Below are 16,567 nucleotides of genomic sequence, written 5' to 3' on the forward strand. Positions count from 1 at the left end.
TTTTAAATTGTGTTTCTAAGTTTTTTCTTCTAAAATGTTCAAGATGGTCTAAGAAAATTAAAAACGATACACAAATTATAATTTATAAATATCAAAGTTGAATGTCTTTAAACAAAGCTGCCTTTTTTTAAAAAATTTATTTATTTATTATTTTTTTGGGGGGTACACCAAGTTCAATCATCTGTTTTTATACACATATCCCTGTATCAAAGCTGCCTTTTTCATTTAGTTTTCAAAGACTTCAATTCAAATGTAAAAATTATTTGCATTTCTAGTATTCAACGTCCATGCAGTTGCCAGTGTAAAGAACTAGCCTCCTGCTCCCTGTATGTTGTCCATAGACCCACTTATCATGGCAGTTAGCTTGTACGACGGTCACATACACCATAGTGGTCATGGGAACCTTTGGAGTCAGAACACAAAGCAAGTATAAAGATGCTCAGCACCGGTGGGAAAAGACACCTCACCTAAGAATCCATTGCATTCATTCTGCATGAAGGAAAGAATTTGACAAGATGACTTTTCTCTTTCATCTAAAGCATTTCGAGTATTCAAAAAATTTAGGAGAAACGTAGCAGTGTGTAATCTCAATACTTTCTGGTCTCATCCTGTGCCACCAGAGTGTTGGAAGCTTGAGACTGCTCAGGCTGAACCAGTCAGGTTTCATCAGGTGGGCTGGGGCTGGGCTACCACACGTGCATCACTGATGTTAGGGTATAGGTTGGCTGATCCAAGGGTGGAGAGGAAGGAGGCACAGAAATGGAAAGCAGAGGTGTCAGGAACATGGGAACAGATGAGGATTATGTTAATGAAGATGTTCTTGATGCTGAAGGAATCACAGAAGTCAAGACTACTAGTCAAGGGACTTCCCTGGTTGCACAGCGGTTAAGAATCCGCCTACCAATGCGGGGGACACGGGTTCGATCCTTGGTCCAGGAAGATCCCACATGCCACGGAGCGACTAAGCCCATGCACCACAACTACTGAGCCTGTGCTCTAGAGCCCGTGAGCCACAGCTACGGACCCCACATGCCACAACTATTGAAGTCTGCATGCCCAGAGACTGTGCTCCACAACAAGAGAAGCCACTGTACTGAGAAGCCCGTGCACCACAATGAAGAGTAGTCCCCACTCTGCAAGTAGAGAAAGCCCACGCGCAGCAACAAAGACCCAATGCAGCCAAAAATAAATTTAAAAATTAAAAAAAAAATGATTTTACTCATCCATAAAAGCACTTAAGATGCAACTGTTCATAGACAAAACATTTTTAAAATCACAAAAAGATGTATAATACCAATTATTATAATGATAGAATTATTTTTTTAAAAACTGGAGGCTTACAGGCTGGAATAAGCTTGAGAGATTATATAGTTTTTCTCATTGGATTAATCCTAATGAGAAATCACTTATTGAGGAGACCTGAAATGAAAGAATTCACAAATTCAGTATAGCCACTAGGAGACTGGAGGGGGATCAAGAGGGATTCAGGGATCACAGACACTTTATTCATTGGCTGCGTTGGGTCTTCGTTGCTGCACACAGGCTTTCTCTAGTTGCTGCAAGCAGGGGCTACTCTTCATTGTGGTGCACGGGCTCCTTATTGTAGTGGCTTCTCTTGTTGTGGTGCACGGGCTCTAGGTGCGTGGGCTTCAATAGTTGTGGAACATGGGCTCAATAGTTGCGGCACACGGGCTCAATAGTGGTGGCTCACGGGCTTAATAGTTGTGGTGCACGGGCTTAGTTGCTCTGCGGCATGTGGAATCTTCCCAGAGCAGGGCTCAAACCCGTGTCCCCTGCATTGGCAGGCAGATTCTTAACCACTGCGCCATCTAGGAAGTCCGTGAACTGAGTTTTATTCAATTATAGAGAAAGAAGTTTCATATGGATCCGTATATCCAACTTTTGTGGACTACCAGTTACAACACTGGCAAAGTTGAGGCTTGCAAATTGCAGAATGGAAGTGATTTTATATTTGTGGGAACATAGCCTGAAGAACAAAGGGGCTATCATAATTCTAATTGCAGCTATAATATTATTCAACAAGATACTTGCTTCCATGGGGTTTCATAAAGGGGAGGAAGGAAACCTCCCAAGGCAGTGAGGCAGGTTTTCACATCCTAGCCTGATGTTTCTCACTGCGTGTGAATCTCCTCAGGGAGGACGCAGACCCCAGGCCTATTCCCAGGGCCCTGTCAGTAATCAGTGGAGATATTTCACGCTGGTGGTGGTGGTTTCCTTTCTCTCTTCTCTCCCATTCATCTCCCTGTGCTGCAACTATACTGTGATTTTTACCCTAAACCCCTCAAAACCTGTATGCTTGCTTAAAACCACAGGGACTCCCACTGTAAATTACTGTCTAATGCACAGGTGCAGAGGGGCAGTCTGCTTTCAGGGTAGCAGCGCCGTCCAGTACAATGTTCTGTAATGACGTGGATCTCCCGTATCTGCCCCATCCAGTATGGCAGCCATCAGCCATCAGCCATCAGCCACCAGCGGCTCCTGGGCACTTGGAAAGGGGAGAGTGTGACTGAGGAACAAGTGTGTACTTTCATTTCATTTAATCTTTTAAAATAGCTTGGGCATGACAGTGATGATGGCTGGACAAGAGCATATCTGGGACACTTCAGAGTGGACTGGATGGGCCAGGGAAGATTCGGGGAGGCCCCTGGGGTTCTGGCAGGAGCTGCTGGGTCGGGGGGTCACTTAGGAAAGAGGGGAGAGTGGGGGAAGGAACTGACTTTGGGGCGAGGAGTCACCGGCTCCAAGACAGACATCCTGGGAATGTTCGTGGATACAGCCAAATCTTGTTGGTCTGGGACACACAGGTTTCTTTAGGTGATTTGCTGATTTCTGCTGTGATTCATATAAGTCCTGCTTGGAGGGCAAGCACCAGAGAGCTGGACATTAGTTTTCTGTCCCTTAAACTTTACACATCAGAAATGTTCCACACAAAATTCCTAGTGTGCTAACACATTTCATCTAGAGGATCTTTTAGTCTTTTGAAAGTATGAACATGTTCATAGGAGCAATTTTACAAATAGAGCTGAGATACTTGGAAAAGTCTGTAACAAGTTCATAATACAGTTAATTACTACCAGAGAACATCATTTGGGAGTATTCCTGTGAAAAAGCTTCTTCTAAAGTCTGATTATGAACTCTCTAGGCTGTGCTATCCCATATAGTAGCCACTAGGTACACGTGGCCATATAAATTTAAATTCATTAAAACTAAATTAAACACTCAGTTCCTCAGTCACACTGGCCCCAGTTCAAGCGCTCAGTAGTCACGTGTGGCTGGTGGTGGCCATACTGGACCAGGCACAAACAGAACATCTCCATCACTGCAGATGGTCCCACCGGACGGTGTGAGGTCCCCGTGGAAGGAGAAGCCTCAGAGAGTTGATGGTACTAAAGTGGAGTGGCTGGTGCATGTAGGTGAGGGGAAGAGCAGAGAGGTGAGGCTGGAGAAACAGAGAGAGGCCACGTGTGGGGGCGGCTACTGTAGGAGACTGGGTTTTATTTCAGGGCAGTGAGATGCTTTGAGGGGTTTAATCAGAGCAGCAGCAGGAAGACAAGACAGAGACTACAAAAGTGGTCAAGAGAGATTGCAGTGCACAGGGGAGGTAGCAATGGAGCTGAGGGAAGGTGGAGAGAAAGGGGATGGTATTTTGTAGGAGGGAGAGAAGAGCTGGCTTGTTAATGGACTGTGTCCTGGGTGATGTTTCTGGACCAATCCACAGTCCCCTCTAACACACATTCCAAATCATCTAGGGCAGGGGTCCCCAACCCCGGCTACACACTGGTACCAGTCCGTGCCCTGTTAGGAACCGGGCCGTACAGCAGGAGGTGAGTGGCAGGCGAGTGACCGAAGCTTCATCTGCTGCTCCCCATCGCTTGCATTACTGCCTGAACGATCCCCCCCACTCCACCGTCTGTAGGAAATACTGTCTTCCACGAAACCGGTCCCTGGTGCCAAAAAGGTTGGGGACCGCTGATCTAGGGGGTAAAGGGGTCCTAAGACCAACAACTAGTAGGCAAACAAGTTAAGCGAAGAATTTCTAATGGTAATAGCTGTAGTTTAAGAGAACCAAAATGCAGGTACACCAGACCAACCCACAAAACACTGGGAACACAGCCTCTCACACTCAAATCTGACCTGGGGCAGGAAAGCCCCTCAAACCTGGCATTTCCAGTTCTCATCACAGAGCTGGGGGGAGAGCAGGCTCAGGGTATCACAGGCTGAGCAGGGGAGCCCTGATTTCTATGCCATGAAATCAAAAGGATCACGGTATCTGACAAGATAAAAACCAAACGCAGACAAAAGACACAGTCTTATTTCTTTGGAATGATCAAAAGCTTTTGATATGAAATTTTAAGGATAAGTGCAAATCTGATTCTGATTTTAAAGCCTTATTTTTTTAAAAAAGCTTTAAACACAGGACAACTTGTATGATGCAACTGTGATTTTTAGGTGCAATTTTTCAATTTAACAGAAGATGAGATGAGAGAACTTTAAATATCATGATATAAAAACACATTCCAAATCTTCATGGCCTTTTTGAGACAAGAACCCCTGAAGATGGGAACGGGAGCCCAGTAGGTAGAACCTTCTTGGCTACCAAACAAACCTGCTCATAATGTTCTCTTCAGACCACAGTTAAGTTGGCTCAATTTATTTTGGGACTTGGAGCAGAAGATGGAATGTTTTCCCAGAACACCTTGCAATCATATAATTCAGCATTTCAGTATGTCTAATGATATGACAGTTACAATACTCGCATGAGGAAAAACTGGGCTATTTAAATAAAAACTAAAATGTAGTCAATTGGAGTTGGTAAACTAAGTTTCAAGGAACAATTACATTTTAATTCTAGGGTTTTGACATATTGTCGTATTTTAGAAAAGTCAGCTAATTTATTTACTTATTTTCAATTAGGGCAATTTCCCTAATTGAAAAATGGGTGTCTCACAACTAAAACTCTTTAAGAGTCGGTGATAAAGTTGAAAGATTTTGCCTTTGTGATAATAAGCAAAAAGTGGGAAAAGTTTAAGAACTTATTCATTTCTCCTTTGTTTAAACTCTGCAATTCCCATCTCACTTTGCAATCCTGTAGGCCAGGGGTCCCCAACCCCCAGGATCTAATGCCTGATGATCTGAGGTGGAGCTGATGCAATAATAATAGAAATAAAGTGCACAATAAATGTAATGTGCTTGAATCATCCCGAAACCATCCCCCCACCCCTGGTCCTTGGAAAAATCGTCTTCCACGAAAACGGTCCCTGGTGCCAAAAATGTTGGGGACTGCTGCTGTAGGCTATATTTGGACGCAGCTCCTTCGTGGCTTCAGGTGCCTTTAGGTAGACCAGTTTGGTCTAACAGCATGAAGCTGAGAGTGCAGAGAAATGTAACAGACAGATGCAGACTCTGCATGGAACAGTGCTCAATATCAATCTTGAGAAGAACCTGGGAATGAATCCTCGGTGCCCCGAGACCATGGTGGAGCAGGACAGGCCCTGAGGTCAGAGAAGCCTGGCTGGATCCTAGCACCTCAGCTTTTAATAGGCGGGGGACCTGAGAGAGTCATCAACCTCCCAGAGCCTCAACCCCCTCATCTGTAAAATGGAAATAAAGACTCAGGGGAAAGCTGACCTGTGTGCATGAAATCTCCTTCTAAAATGAGGTGTGTCTGACAACTTATGTCACCATCCAGGTGAGATGAGAACACGAGTCAGTCTTGGTGGCTGTTTTGAAGCACGTGCTGGTACCAGAACAGCCTGTCCGAAGGGCAAGTCCTTTCGGACCAAATGGCCACGTTCTGCTGAGACCACCGACAACTTTGCTAGTGCCCAGTGTTAAGCCCCTGTTGAGCATGGACGCCTGCAGATGCTGCTGTGTCCCACTTGTGCAACGCTGTGAGACAAAAACTAAATAACGGAAAGAAGCAGTGACTAGCTTAACTCTTTAACAAAAATCAAAGAAAAATGAAAATGATTTGGAAATGGCAACAGTTTCATTGAACCCATTTACTCACTGTCATTCACCCTGTCTGAACAAAGAGATTAGTAATTTTCTGACTGTTCTTATAACCTGAAAGTGAAACTGGTTCACACAATAAAAACATACATAATCCAGTGTCAAAAACTGGTGATTTATAGAAATCACCCTCGTTTATTTTTTCCGACAAAGAGGAAAAAAACAAACATGTTTCAATAATTCAGTGTTTGAGTCACTGGCAAATACTGTCTGCATCATTCAATGTAAGTGTTCCCGGCCACCAGCTCCGGGCGCATGTTGATGGCCACGAATCTTCCATGGTTCTAACAAAACGGAGAGCCCACGCATGAGGGTTACGTGAGTTGAACACAAGAGGCCTTATCACAATGTGCATAAAAAGAAGGCCTTTGAAGAATATCCAGATCTTTAAAGGAATGAAGACACTCCTGTTCTGTTGTTGGTTTTGTTCCTTTTAATTATTGATTTTTGGTTTTGGAAACAGACTGTTTTCGCTGGGAGGAAGGAGCTGTGTGACTTTGTAAGGGGAAACCAAGAGGCCGCTGGCTAATACATATGCCTCCCCTCCCAGACACAGAGCTTTCCTGTCCCCTCCAAAACCCTCTTTCATGATTTTTGTCATGGTTCGGAAAGGTAAGGAAAATGACTTCAAGTATTCAATTCCTATCAAAAGTTGGTATCAAAAGTAATAAAGGACCTAATTTCTTTATAATTCCATGTTTTAAAAAATAACTTAAGAAGAAGAGGTCCGGCCCTTTACTTGTATAAATACCACAGCATCACTAGAGTTTCTTAAGACAACGTGGAGAGGAGTCCGTGTTTAGCACCTCGATCATTGATCTTAACGTTGGGAACGTCTCGGACACGGATGGAAGGGTCTTATAAGAAGGTGAGATACTGAAAAAGAAACACACAAAGCAAGGGTGTGAAAATCAACACAATTTTACAAAAAAGGCAAAGCTTATGTTCTGTTCATTCCTATGAGAGTATTCACTTTCCAATACTCCATACGTGCGACAGCAGACAATATTACAAAGCGGGGGGGGGGGGGGGGGCACCGTGAACGGAGCAGGTCCTGCTGCAGCAAAGATCTGGGTATCAGCAGGCACCCACCATGAGCTGCTGGGAAACTCAGCCAGTCTTTGGAAAGAAACTCCATCCCTGATTTACACAGTGAGTGTCACACACACACGTCCCGTTGGGGCGCATGCTGGACATGGAACCGGAGGCCACAGGTTTGGGGTCCAGCCTCAATCCTTGTCAGCCTAGTGGTTCCTCTGCCCCGCTTCCCGTGTCTGCAGCAAGAGGGACACTGCTCCTAACTCCCAGAGCCACCGGGAGCATGGAATGGGTGTCAAAATACGTTGTGAAACGGCAGCTGCACAGCATAAGGCAGTGTTACTATTTTTTCCTTAAAGAGCTGTTGAAAGATTGACACTGTAAAATTATGTAGGAGACAGAGACGAGGTCTTTGACCTTACAGTCATGTTACTAAAACATGGGTAAACTAGTACACCTGAAACAAGAATATACTGGAACAGGGTGTATCTGTTAGCACTTTTCATTACAAAGCTAATGGAATAACTTACAAATTGGACAAAAGTGTCCTACAGACACAAATTTCTGTTTTAAACAGAGTGCAAATTCTCCAGCAAGTTTTAGAGTGGTTGCTATGTGAAATAGGTAATGAAAGGCAAAACTGGAGGTGGTTATGATATAAAAAACATGGAGAAGGAGCGAGAATAAGTAGTGAGATTTGCTCATTCTTAATTAACTATGAAAGCATATGTGAATTTAATTTCATCCCAAATTTACATGCTCCCCTGTGGTTCTTCTGAAAACAAGAGCCAGGAAACATCAGTGTCTCCCAGGCTCTCCCACCGTAACCGCCAGGGTTACATTTCTGGCTAAGATTCCCTGACTCGCATGTGTTCTGCACCTAAATAACAATAAGGTACCACCTTCCCAAAACCTGAAGTGCAGGAAAAACACAGCTGAAAGGCAGGTGCCAGCACCCAGAGTCAGTCTGCATCGGGTCCAGCTCCGCTTTCAAACTCGCTCCTGAATACTACCCTGAGGGTCTGGGATAAAGTGCGGATTAGCCAAGAGATATGAATAGCTGACTATTTAAATAAGACATTTGTAACCCTTCCTTCACACACTGGTTTCCTTACTTTAGTCATCATTCACGTTTGTCCATACACTCACCTGTTAAGGGGTCTTACATGACAGCAAAAACATTTTAACCTTGAAAAGTGGATTAGACTCATTGTATAACCGTAACTCATAAAAATGAGTGCAATTCCAGCTTCGTGACGCTCCAAGAGTAACGGCAAGTCCCTTCTTTCCCTTTCCAGTTGTAACATCCTTTTGCTGACCCCTATCAAGCAGTTACCTTTTCAAGTTCATCCAGCTTTTAGCTATTTTGCTAAAGGCCTCTGAACCAGGGGCGGTCATAGCTTCAAAGTCAACCAACTGAAAAAGAAAGAAATGTAAGAATGTGATCAAACATGGAGGGGAGGCTCCCTCTGGGATCCGCTGGGTTCGTGTGTCTTAACACAAAACTCCACAGGTTGGGATTTTAACGTTTTCCCTTCCAGCTCCAGCTCCAACGTACCTTCCCTTTGGGAATTTTCCCTGCTACTTCTTTTCCACTCGCCATCAGGGCTCCCACGATCACCGAGTAAGCGATCACACTGTTTAGATAAAGAACAATTACCAGTCAGTCCCAGGCCACAAACAGGTACCACGTTAGAGCTCACCACGGATTTTCCATCCTGAAAGATGACATTTTTATTTCTTTTAAGAATTCTTTGGACATTAAACATAAGAATATTTTCATTTGTTTTAAAAATATTCACTAATCTACTAATAAAAATATTTACTGATTTACTAATTTAAGGGTAAATGTGTAGGACTCATATTTTTTCTGAGAACAAAATGTTTCCTTTAATTAGGAGTTTTCTTCTCATTTGGTTTTTCTATTCTTGTAAAACAGTGAATTAGAAAATGTGCCTCTGATGTTTTTAACAACTTCATGAGGCTTGACTTTAAAATGCATATATACAATATACTTTGTAAATGCAAACATATTAATATTATTGTTTAAACATTAAAAACTTTGGCCCCAAAGAAGAAAAAAGCAGAACACATTCTCAGAATGTACTATCAGATTGGTCTGAAAACTGCTGCATCACGTGAACCTCCTTCCTGGCACGTGCAGACTCCCTCCGGATTCTGACGTCTTCATTAGACCCGCTGTGTGCCCTGTGCCGGGCACCCCCAGGTGAAGACAGCTAAGGCAGCGTGCCTGCCCCCGCGAGCGGACACCTGAGAAGGTGAGCCGTCCTGGGGTCGCCTACCAGGGAAGCCCTCACAGAGGCCACGGACATGTGCGCTGTATCTTCGAGGGCCACGGTGGGGGGCAATGGAGGCAGGGAAGGCAGGGAAGAGGGCTGGCGGCGGGGACGGGACAGTGTGGGGACAGGCGGGGGGCATGGTGGGTGAGGAGCAGTGTGAGGGTGGAGAGAGGGCAGCTGACGGGGAGAGGTCACGAGGCCAGGGTAAACCAGGGCAGGGTGGAGACTGCATTATGCCTCATGCCACCGCCTTTGCACCTGAGCCGACAGGTATAAAGAGCTGTGGGGCCATAAAAAGGAACGAAATTGGGTCATTTGTAGAGACGTGGATAGACCTAGAGACTGTCATACAGAGTGAAATGAGTCAGAAAAACAAACATCGTATATTAACGCATATATGTGGAATTTGAAAAAATTGGTATATAGACGATCTTATTTACAAAGCAGAAATAGAGACACAGATGTAAAGAACAAACCTATGGATACCAAGGGGGAAGGGGGGGTGGCGGGATGAATTGGGAGATTGGGACTGACATATATACACTACTATACTATGTATAAAATTGATAACTAGTGAGAACCTGCTATATAGCACAGGGAACTCTACTCAGTGCTCTGTGGTGACCTAAATGGGAAGGAAATCCAAAAAAGAAGGGATATATGTATATGTGTACCTGAGTCACTTTGCTGTATAGCAGAAACTAACACAATATTGTAAAGCAACTATACTCCAGTAAAAATTAAAACAGAAAAACTGAAAACAAACACAAGAATGTAGAAGTAACTCAAACTATGTATGTGATCAAAATAGAAATAAATAATATTAAAATATATTAAAAAAACTGGGACACAGAGAGGGAAGGAGCAAAGCCTGGAAACGGGGAGACCAGGTGGAAAGGCGAGTGCAGGAGATGGAGCAGGTCTGAGCTATGGCAGGAGGGGGAACAAGAGAGGAGAGCAGAGGCTTAGGAGGCAGAATTAACAAGGCTTAGGGACCGAACAGGTGCAAGGGCTGAGGGAAGGGGCCGGGGGATTGGAGCTGCTGTGAGGACACGCGTGTGCAGAGCGCCCGTGAGAGTGGTGGATGGAAGGTGGCACCTGGAGGCCCCATGCACGTCCTCTATCTAGTGGGCACATCTATTAACAGTGGGGCTGAAAGTACAATAGTATTTACGTTCCTAAGTTGTTTCAATGCTGTTTTTATCACTAAGTTCCAGGTGCACACACCTGTCTACACCCCAAGCCTGGTTTCCATCCATCACCACACAGGGGACCCCCTTCGCCCATTTCGCCCAGCCACCCAACACTTTTTTAACATTATAACAAAATTTACTATCACACTGAGGAGGGTTTTACTTTCCAAAGTAATAATTAAAGATCAAGACATTTAAGTTTATTACTTTAGCCAAAACATCTTAAATGCAAATATGCTAACGATAGCATATGCCAGTCACACGATTTACTGTACACAGTACCAGAGAAAAGGGAAGAAAAAGAAACCTTTATGGACACATCCTTGTTTGAATAACACCTGAAAGTCTCCTGATGAATTCAATAAGTAGCAAGAATTCATTCGTAATAACAGAAATACTTTGAATGGTTGGTGGCTCAAGAGTATTAAACATTAGGGCTAAAGGTCAATTAATGGCCAAAACTTGGGGGTGAGGGGAGAAGAGGGCAGGGTGGCAGTCTGGGCACACACCAGGAATTAAAGCGCAGTGAGCGCATCTGTGCACAGAATGAGACTTTGAGCGCCAGCCGGTAAACGGCACGCACTGTCTGTCAGAACGGCCCTCCAGAACTCTTGATGACGCAGTAGATCGTGGACAGCATCAAGACAGGGTAGACTCTGCAAAAATCAAAGGGGGCTTCTCGCCATTGCTGGGAACCTGTAAGCCACACCCACACCGGAAATGTAAGCAAAAGGAGTGTGTTCTTCACCACCGAAGCTGTCAGATCAGAGCATACTACTCACCTGGATCCGCGAGAGAGCGGCATTAAATTATAAAAGTAATAAACTAAGGATAAGATTAAGTTGCAAACAGCGTCAGCCTCCTAGGGAAAAAAAGACACGTGTTCATGAACTTCAATAATAGAATATTAACTCATTTTTTATTAGGTGACAAGGCACATCCGAATCACTGACATTAGGAAGAGGATTATTTCATTCTTCTCCTACAAGAACCTACTTTTCACATCCTTGAATATTTTATACTCTTTCCAATCATCTTTTTCTAATGAAAGGGTATACATTCAGTTCAGTTTAGAGCAGTGTGTTCCCAGCTGCCTTTAAAACTGAAATCTTTTCTGATAAACCTAGACATCTGTTTCAGTCTGTAATGTTATTTGAAATGTCAAAATATATATTGACATTAACTTAAAACAAAGCACTTATTAATACTGAATATACTTTCTGAAATTACAGGCTTCTCTACTGCGAGATTCTGATTAGCGACCCCCTCCCTGAGACTTAGGTGATCAATATACTTAATTATATGTATACACTGATTAAAATCCAAAGAAATAAAGTAACTTCCCAAGGGCCACGGGTATCCATTCCAGAATGCAGACGGAGTGCCCCCCACACTCCAAAAGATGACAGCTACAGCCATGAAGGTGACACTGCAGCTCCTGCTCCCAAGGAGCCCCCCCCTCGAGTGGGGGAAGCAGTGAAGCGGGGAGGCCACGGTCCAGGAAAGGTCACTAATGCAGCACAGGCCATGTCCATCAATGGACCAACCTGTTCACTTAAATCTCGACCAAGCCCACATTTATGATACTAATGACATAGCAAGTACATACATTTATCACTCCCCCTCCCCAGTTTCTGTAGTTACTAAATACGGGAATTGTCTCTATAAGAATATTGAAAGAAATATTTACCGGTCAATTAAAGCTGATTGCAAGCATAAAATGTATAATCCCAAAGAAAGGGTAAAGGCTTTAAAAAGCTTACAAAAGAATCATAAGAAGCATGGACAAAATGAAGACAAAAAAAGAAAAGAAAAAACCTACCCCAAATTCTGATGAGAGAATCAGTACTTTCCCTTTGGCTGTTAGATCTTTATAAAGTGCATCTATTTCGGCGTGATATAATTGTGTTCTTTCTTCTGTGGTTTGAGTTTCCACGGAAAATAGTATATTGCCAACCCTAAAAATACAAGAACATGTGTCAAAGGCATGTATTATACAATTCAAAGAGCTAAACACAGAAGGGCGGGGGGCGTGGGGGGCGCAGGGGGGCACATGGTGACGGGGCACGGGACACGTGGAAGAGCGTCTCTGGCTTTCTGAGCAGAGAGAGGAGGTGTGTTTCACAGCAGGCAGTTTTTTCACAAAACACGATTTTGCTCAGTCTAACTATAGGCATTTCTTATATACGCTTAAGCTAATACGGGAGGAAACAACGACACAGAGTAGAATGCATTTCAATGCCCGGGAAACATTTTACCAGGCAGCTACCCTATTACAATGGGAGAGCAGGAGCGGGGACTGTGCGCAGAAAGCAGGGTCTCCAATGTTTCCTTTTTTTTTTTAACCTTCTGCGGCATGTGCAGCTCTATGTGAGGCTCTATGGAGGATATAAATTCTATGCAACAGGTATTTACCGTATAATACCAGTACCTAAACGCTGAAAACAGTCCTTAGATCTTATAAAGAACAACACAGCAGAGCTGCTGCCTTTACTGAGGGAGGGGCCAGAGAGGGGGAAACGGGGGCTTGGGTTATTATGAGACCACACATAGGGCCATAACAGTTCATCAGACGTTCAAAGGAGAGTTGATCTAATTTGGAAGCCATGGAAGAAAACAGGAGATGCTTTGTGGAGGAAGGGGCCTGAATTTGGGTCTTGAAGATGAGGATGGGCGTGACAGAGGCCCAGGGCCAGGAGGTGGGAAGTGACCTTGGGGAACGAGCAGGCCAGCTGAATTAGCCGGCCAGGTTCTGGCAGGAAAGTAGTTTAGGTAGTGAAGCAGGAAGTGTTGTTCAAGGCCATTATTATTAAAGGCCTTGAATGTGTGGCGGGGGAGCCCATATTGGCATCAACAGGCAATGGCAGGCTATGGACTAGGGAGGGACTTTTGGAACCACGGGAACGTCCAGTGGAGTGGAGCCTTAGGACCTGATGAAGCACTGGTCAGCCACAGGAGACCGGAGATGGAGGCATGGGTCATGAGCCTACGTGGGGGTTAGAGGTCCTGAGCAAGACTGACAACAAATGGGGTGAAACAGACAGCTGAGCAAAGATGCTATGTTTTGGGAAAGGATTCACGGACTCTTACTCAGCAGTTCCATTTCTGCCTGGGAATTTAATCATGGGAGGGTGAAGAGGTAGGAGAAAAAAAATTACATCAATAGAAAATCCTGGAATTCCGTTGGTGGGGGGAGAATGATCTTTATTGGGAAAGTACTTTGGTAAGTGGCTTGGGGTAGAGATAGAGACGTCAAGGATATGGAAGAGTCACAGAATCTGGAAGTTGCTAAACAGGTGTTTCCTCATGAAGGCTCGTGCAAGTTCGGACAAGGAAGCCAGCACCCAAGAGGCAGAGGGGCTGAGGGGACGTGGGTCCCACCGCTGAGCTGCCGGGAGTTCCTGGTGCGGCAGTGGCGGAGCCTCGCAGGGAAGCAGCTGAGGAAGGCATGCCGCGGGGAGGGCAGTGCATGGGGCAGGCCAAGGTCATTCCACCCAAAACTTAAGGGATATGGAGGCTCCCAGGTGAGATTTGGATTTCAGATATAAATAAAATGGTCATTCATAAAAATGGTCACAGCGGTGCCACTATTTACAAGGTGGAAAAAATGGGAAATACCCTAAATTGGTCAATAACCAAAAAATCCGTAGGAGCAATTCTACAATATCCATAAAACGGAATACTGTGCAATTTTTAAAAATGGTTTTAAGATAGGATATGGGGAAATGTTCGTAGTAAGGGTAGAAAAGAAATAGGTTATAAAACAATACATACAGTATAATCTCAGTTTTTAAAGGAAATAAATGATCTGAAGCTTTTAATCTTTGCTTATTTGTATTCTAAATTTTCAATAAGACTGTACTTACACTCTCATGATACATTAAAACCTATGTTTAAAAATCTAAAAATAGCCCTCAATCTGCCAATTTCTCATCTTTATTTTTCATTTAATTAGTAAAAGTCTTCTCCAAAACAAATTTCAAGAACCAGAAGAATGCTTTCCACAAACCACACCAGACATTATATTTAACATCTAGAAAGTTGTGAGGTTTAGCAAAGTCAGAAAATCTACCTGCTGGTGTAATAATCTAAATGTCATGTTAAAAAAAAAAAAAGCTGGTTCCCATTAAACACTTGACCTTGATAATCTCCATTTCAGGAGACAGCAAGAGCCCAGGATGTCAAACCTCCCCTGGCAACACCAACCATCTGCACACCTTCTGACACCAGCCCCGGTCTGTACACCCACACCTAGGAAGCGCACGTACTTGTCTCCTGTTATAGTGATCGTGAAGCCATCATATTCCTTCCCTTGGTCTTTGAGGCTGGGAACTTTTGTGTTCACAGTGAACCCATCCTTTGTTTTAGTATTAAACTGCTTTCAGGGAAAAAGAAAATTCACGTTACTGGTGAGATGCACTGTAAATTCCCAACTGCCACTCTGCAGCGCCGACTCCGACGTCCATGTTTTTGAGAAGGATCAACAGAACGCAAGACACCGTGTATTCTCTGTCCTGGCATTCAGTGTCCGGGATGCCTCTGCCTGTCCCCACGCCCCCACCCAGACTCTCAGCCCAAGTCACACTCCCCATGATCCCTGCCAGAGTCCAGCGGAGAACCTCAGAGCAAAAGGCGCACAGCCTCCCTTCAGTGGCAAGGCCCCTGCTCACTTCTAAGAGCTCCCTCCGGGTCTTTTCTCTTATTCATCTTAACTGGCGGCAACTTTGATACCTAGCAGAACAGTTGCACTCAACATCCTATCATTCAAAAGAGCACCCTGTGTTTCTGCTAGTGCTCCTTCAAAGTAGACTCTCCTCTGTCTGAGACGTACTCAGAATTTTGTCAGTTGAGAATTTTATACACACACACGCACATACCCCAGCTCTGCAGACCACAGAGTAACAAAGCAGAGCCCTCTAAAGGAATTACACAGAGGCCAGAGTGGCCCTTAAGGCTCCCAAGCATGAACGCAACCTTCTGTTTAAAACACTTTTGATAAACTGAAATGCCAATAAATAGGTGTTGTCATTGCTGCAGAAAAAGCCTCCCCAAATTCAGTTACTTAGTGCAGCCAACATATTTTTAGGGCTGACAGACTTGAATAAGAGACTCAATGGTAAAATAAAAAGAGATCGTGCTTTGCGTAAGATACTGGAGGCAAAGGTTGTCCAAAAAACAGCGACACACAGCAGGCGTCACCAAGGTCCAGTGAAGGGCACAGGCGAGTGGACGTGAGCAGGAGAGCCGGCCGGAGGGCTGAGATGGGAGGGGTCTTGTATGACGATGAGGACGTGTAGAGGCAGAACGTGCTAACACTTAGTAGGTGCTGGTGCTTTTCCATGCTCCCAGCATGCCCGTAAGACAGGCGCTATCTCCATCCTATAGGTGGGGAAATCAAGTCGGCGAGATGGGTGAGGAGAGGCCCGGCCCGAGCTGGCATGCGGGAGTGGCAGAGTGGGAACAGGGACCCAGGCCTCCTCCACGTCCAGTCCCCTAAGTTACGAACCAGTTGCCCTGAGGGGAGCTGAGGTACATTTGAACCTGGCTTTTCAGCAAAAGTCCACCGTGTGTCTCAGTGGACGCTGTCATGGCATCACGGTCACCAAGCACTTTAAACACAAAGGCATATTTTTATATACTTCTACGTATGCCTTTAGAAAGCCCATGTACCCACGGCCTGGGTGGAGGCGCAGTGAGCGAGACCACAGTGGGCTGGCCACTCCCAGATGTGGCCAGACAGGCGTGACTCTGCACCGGGAGCCAGGCCCTGGGCAGGCGATGCCCGGCCCCTTAGCTGCTCTCCAGCTTTTCTTTTTAGACAAAGATACACATACATAAAAATGTCCCTAAGCTGATTTTGTAGTCTGCCTAACCTAGTAAATTTAAGTGCCTAAAACACCCACAGGAAAGCCTAAGACTAAAAACTGAGTCAAGCTCCAGTCTTCTTTCTGTCTGGTGCACCCAGTGGCCCTCGGTGAGGCCGTTCTGCCCCCTGGGGGTGCC

General features: G+C 44.8%; 1 protein-coding gene across 6 annotated transcripts in view; it reads right to left on the reverse strand.

Annotated features, from left to right (window-relative positions):
- Positions 1 to 6,284: 6,284 nt before the first annotated feature.
- The window catches only part of TTC13 (tetratricopeptide repeat domain 13), a 67,650-nt gene continuing 57,367 nt past the window's right edge, over positions 6,285 to 16,567 (reverse strand). For 3 of the 6 annotated variants that reach the window (XM_057735114.1, XM_057735112.1, XM_057735116.1), the window contains 6 exons: positions 14,833 to 14,942; positions 12,387 to 12,522; positions 11,347 to 11,426; positions 8,630 to 8,708; positions 8,408 to 8,487; positions 6,285 to 6,909 (listed from right to left, as the gene is read on the reverse strand). In XM_057735114.1, the coding sequence (XP_057591097.1) occupies positions 6,795 to 6,909; positions 8,408 to 8,487; positions 8,630 to 8,708; positions 11,347 to 11,426; positions 12,387 to 12,522; positions 14,833 to 14,942 (600 nt within the window). In that variant the 3' untranslated portion in view covers positions 6,285 to 6,794. The remainder of the gene's footprint in view (positions 6,910 to 8,407; positions 8,488 to 8,629; positions 8,709 to 11,346; positions 11,427 to 12,386; positions 12,523 to 14,832; positions 14,943 to 16,567) is intronic. The other 3 variants (XM_057735115.1, XM_057735113.1, XR_009053732.1) reach the window with 2 other exon arrangements.

This window comes from Hippopotamus amphibius, chromosome 5 (assembly GCF_030028045.1).
Source record: "Hippopotamus amphibius kiboko isolate mHipAmp2 chromosome 5, mHipAmp2.hap2, whole genome shotgun sequence".
Lineage (NCBI taxonomy): Eukaryota > Metazoa > Chordata > Mammalia > Artiodactyla > Hippopotamidae > Hippopotamus > Hippopotamus amphibius.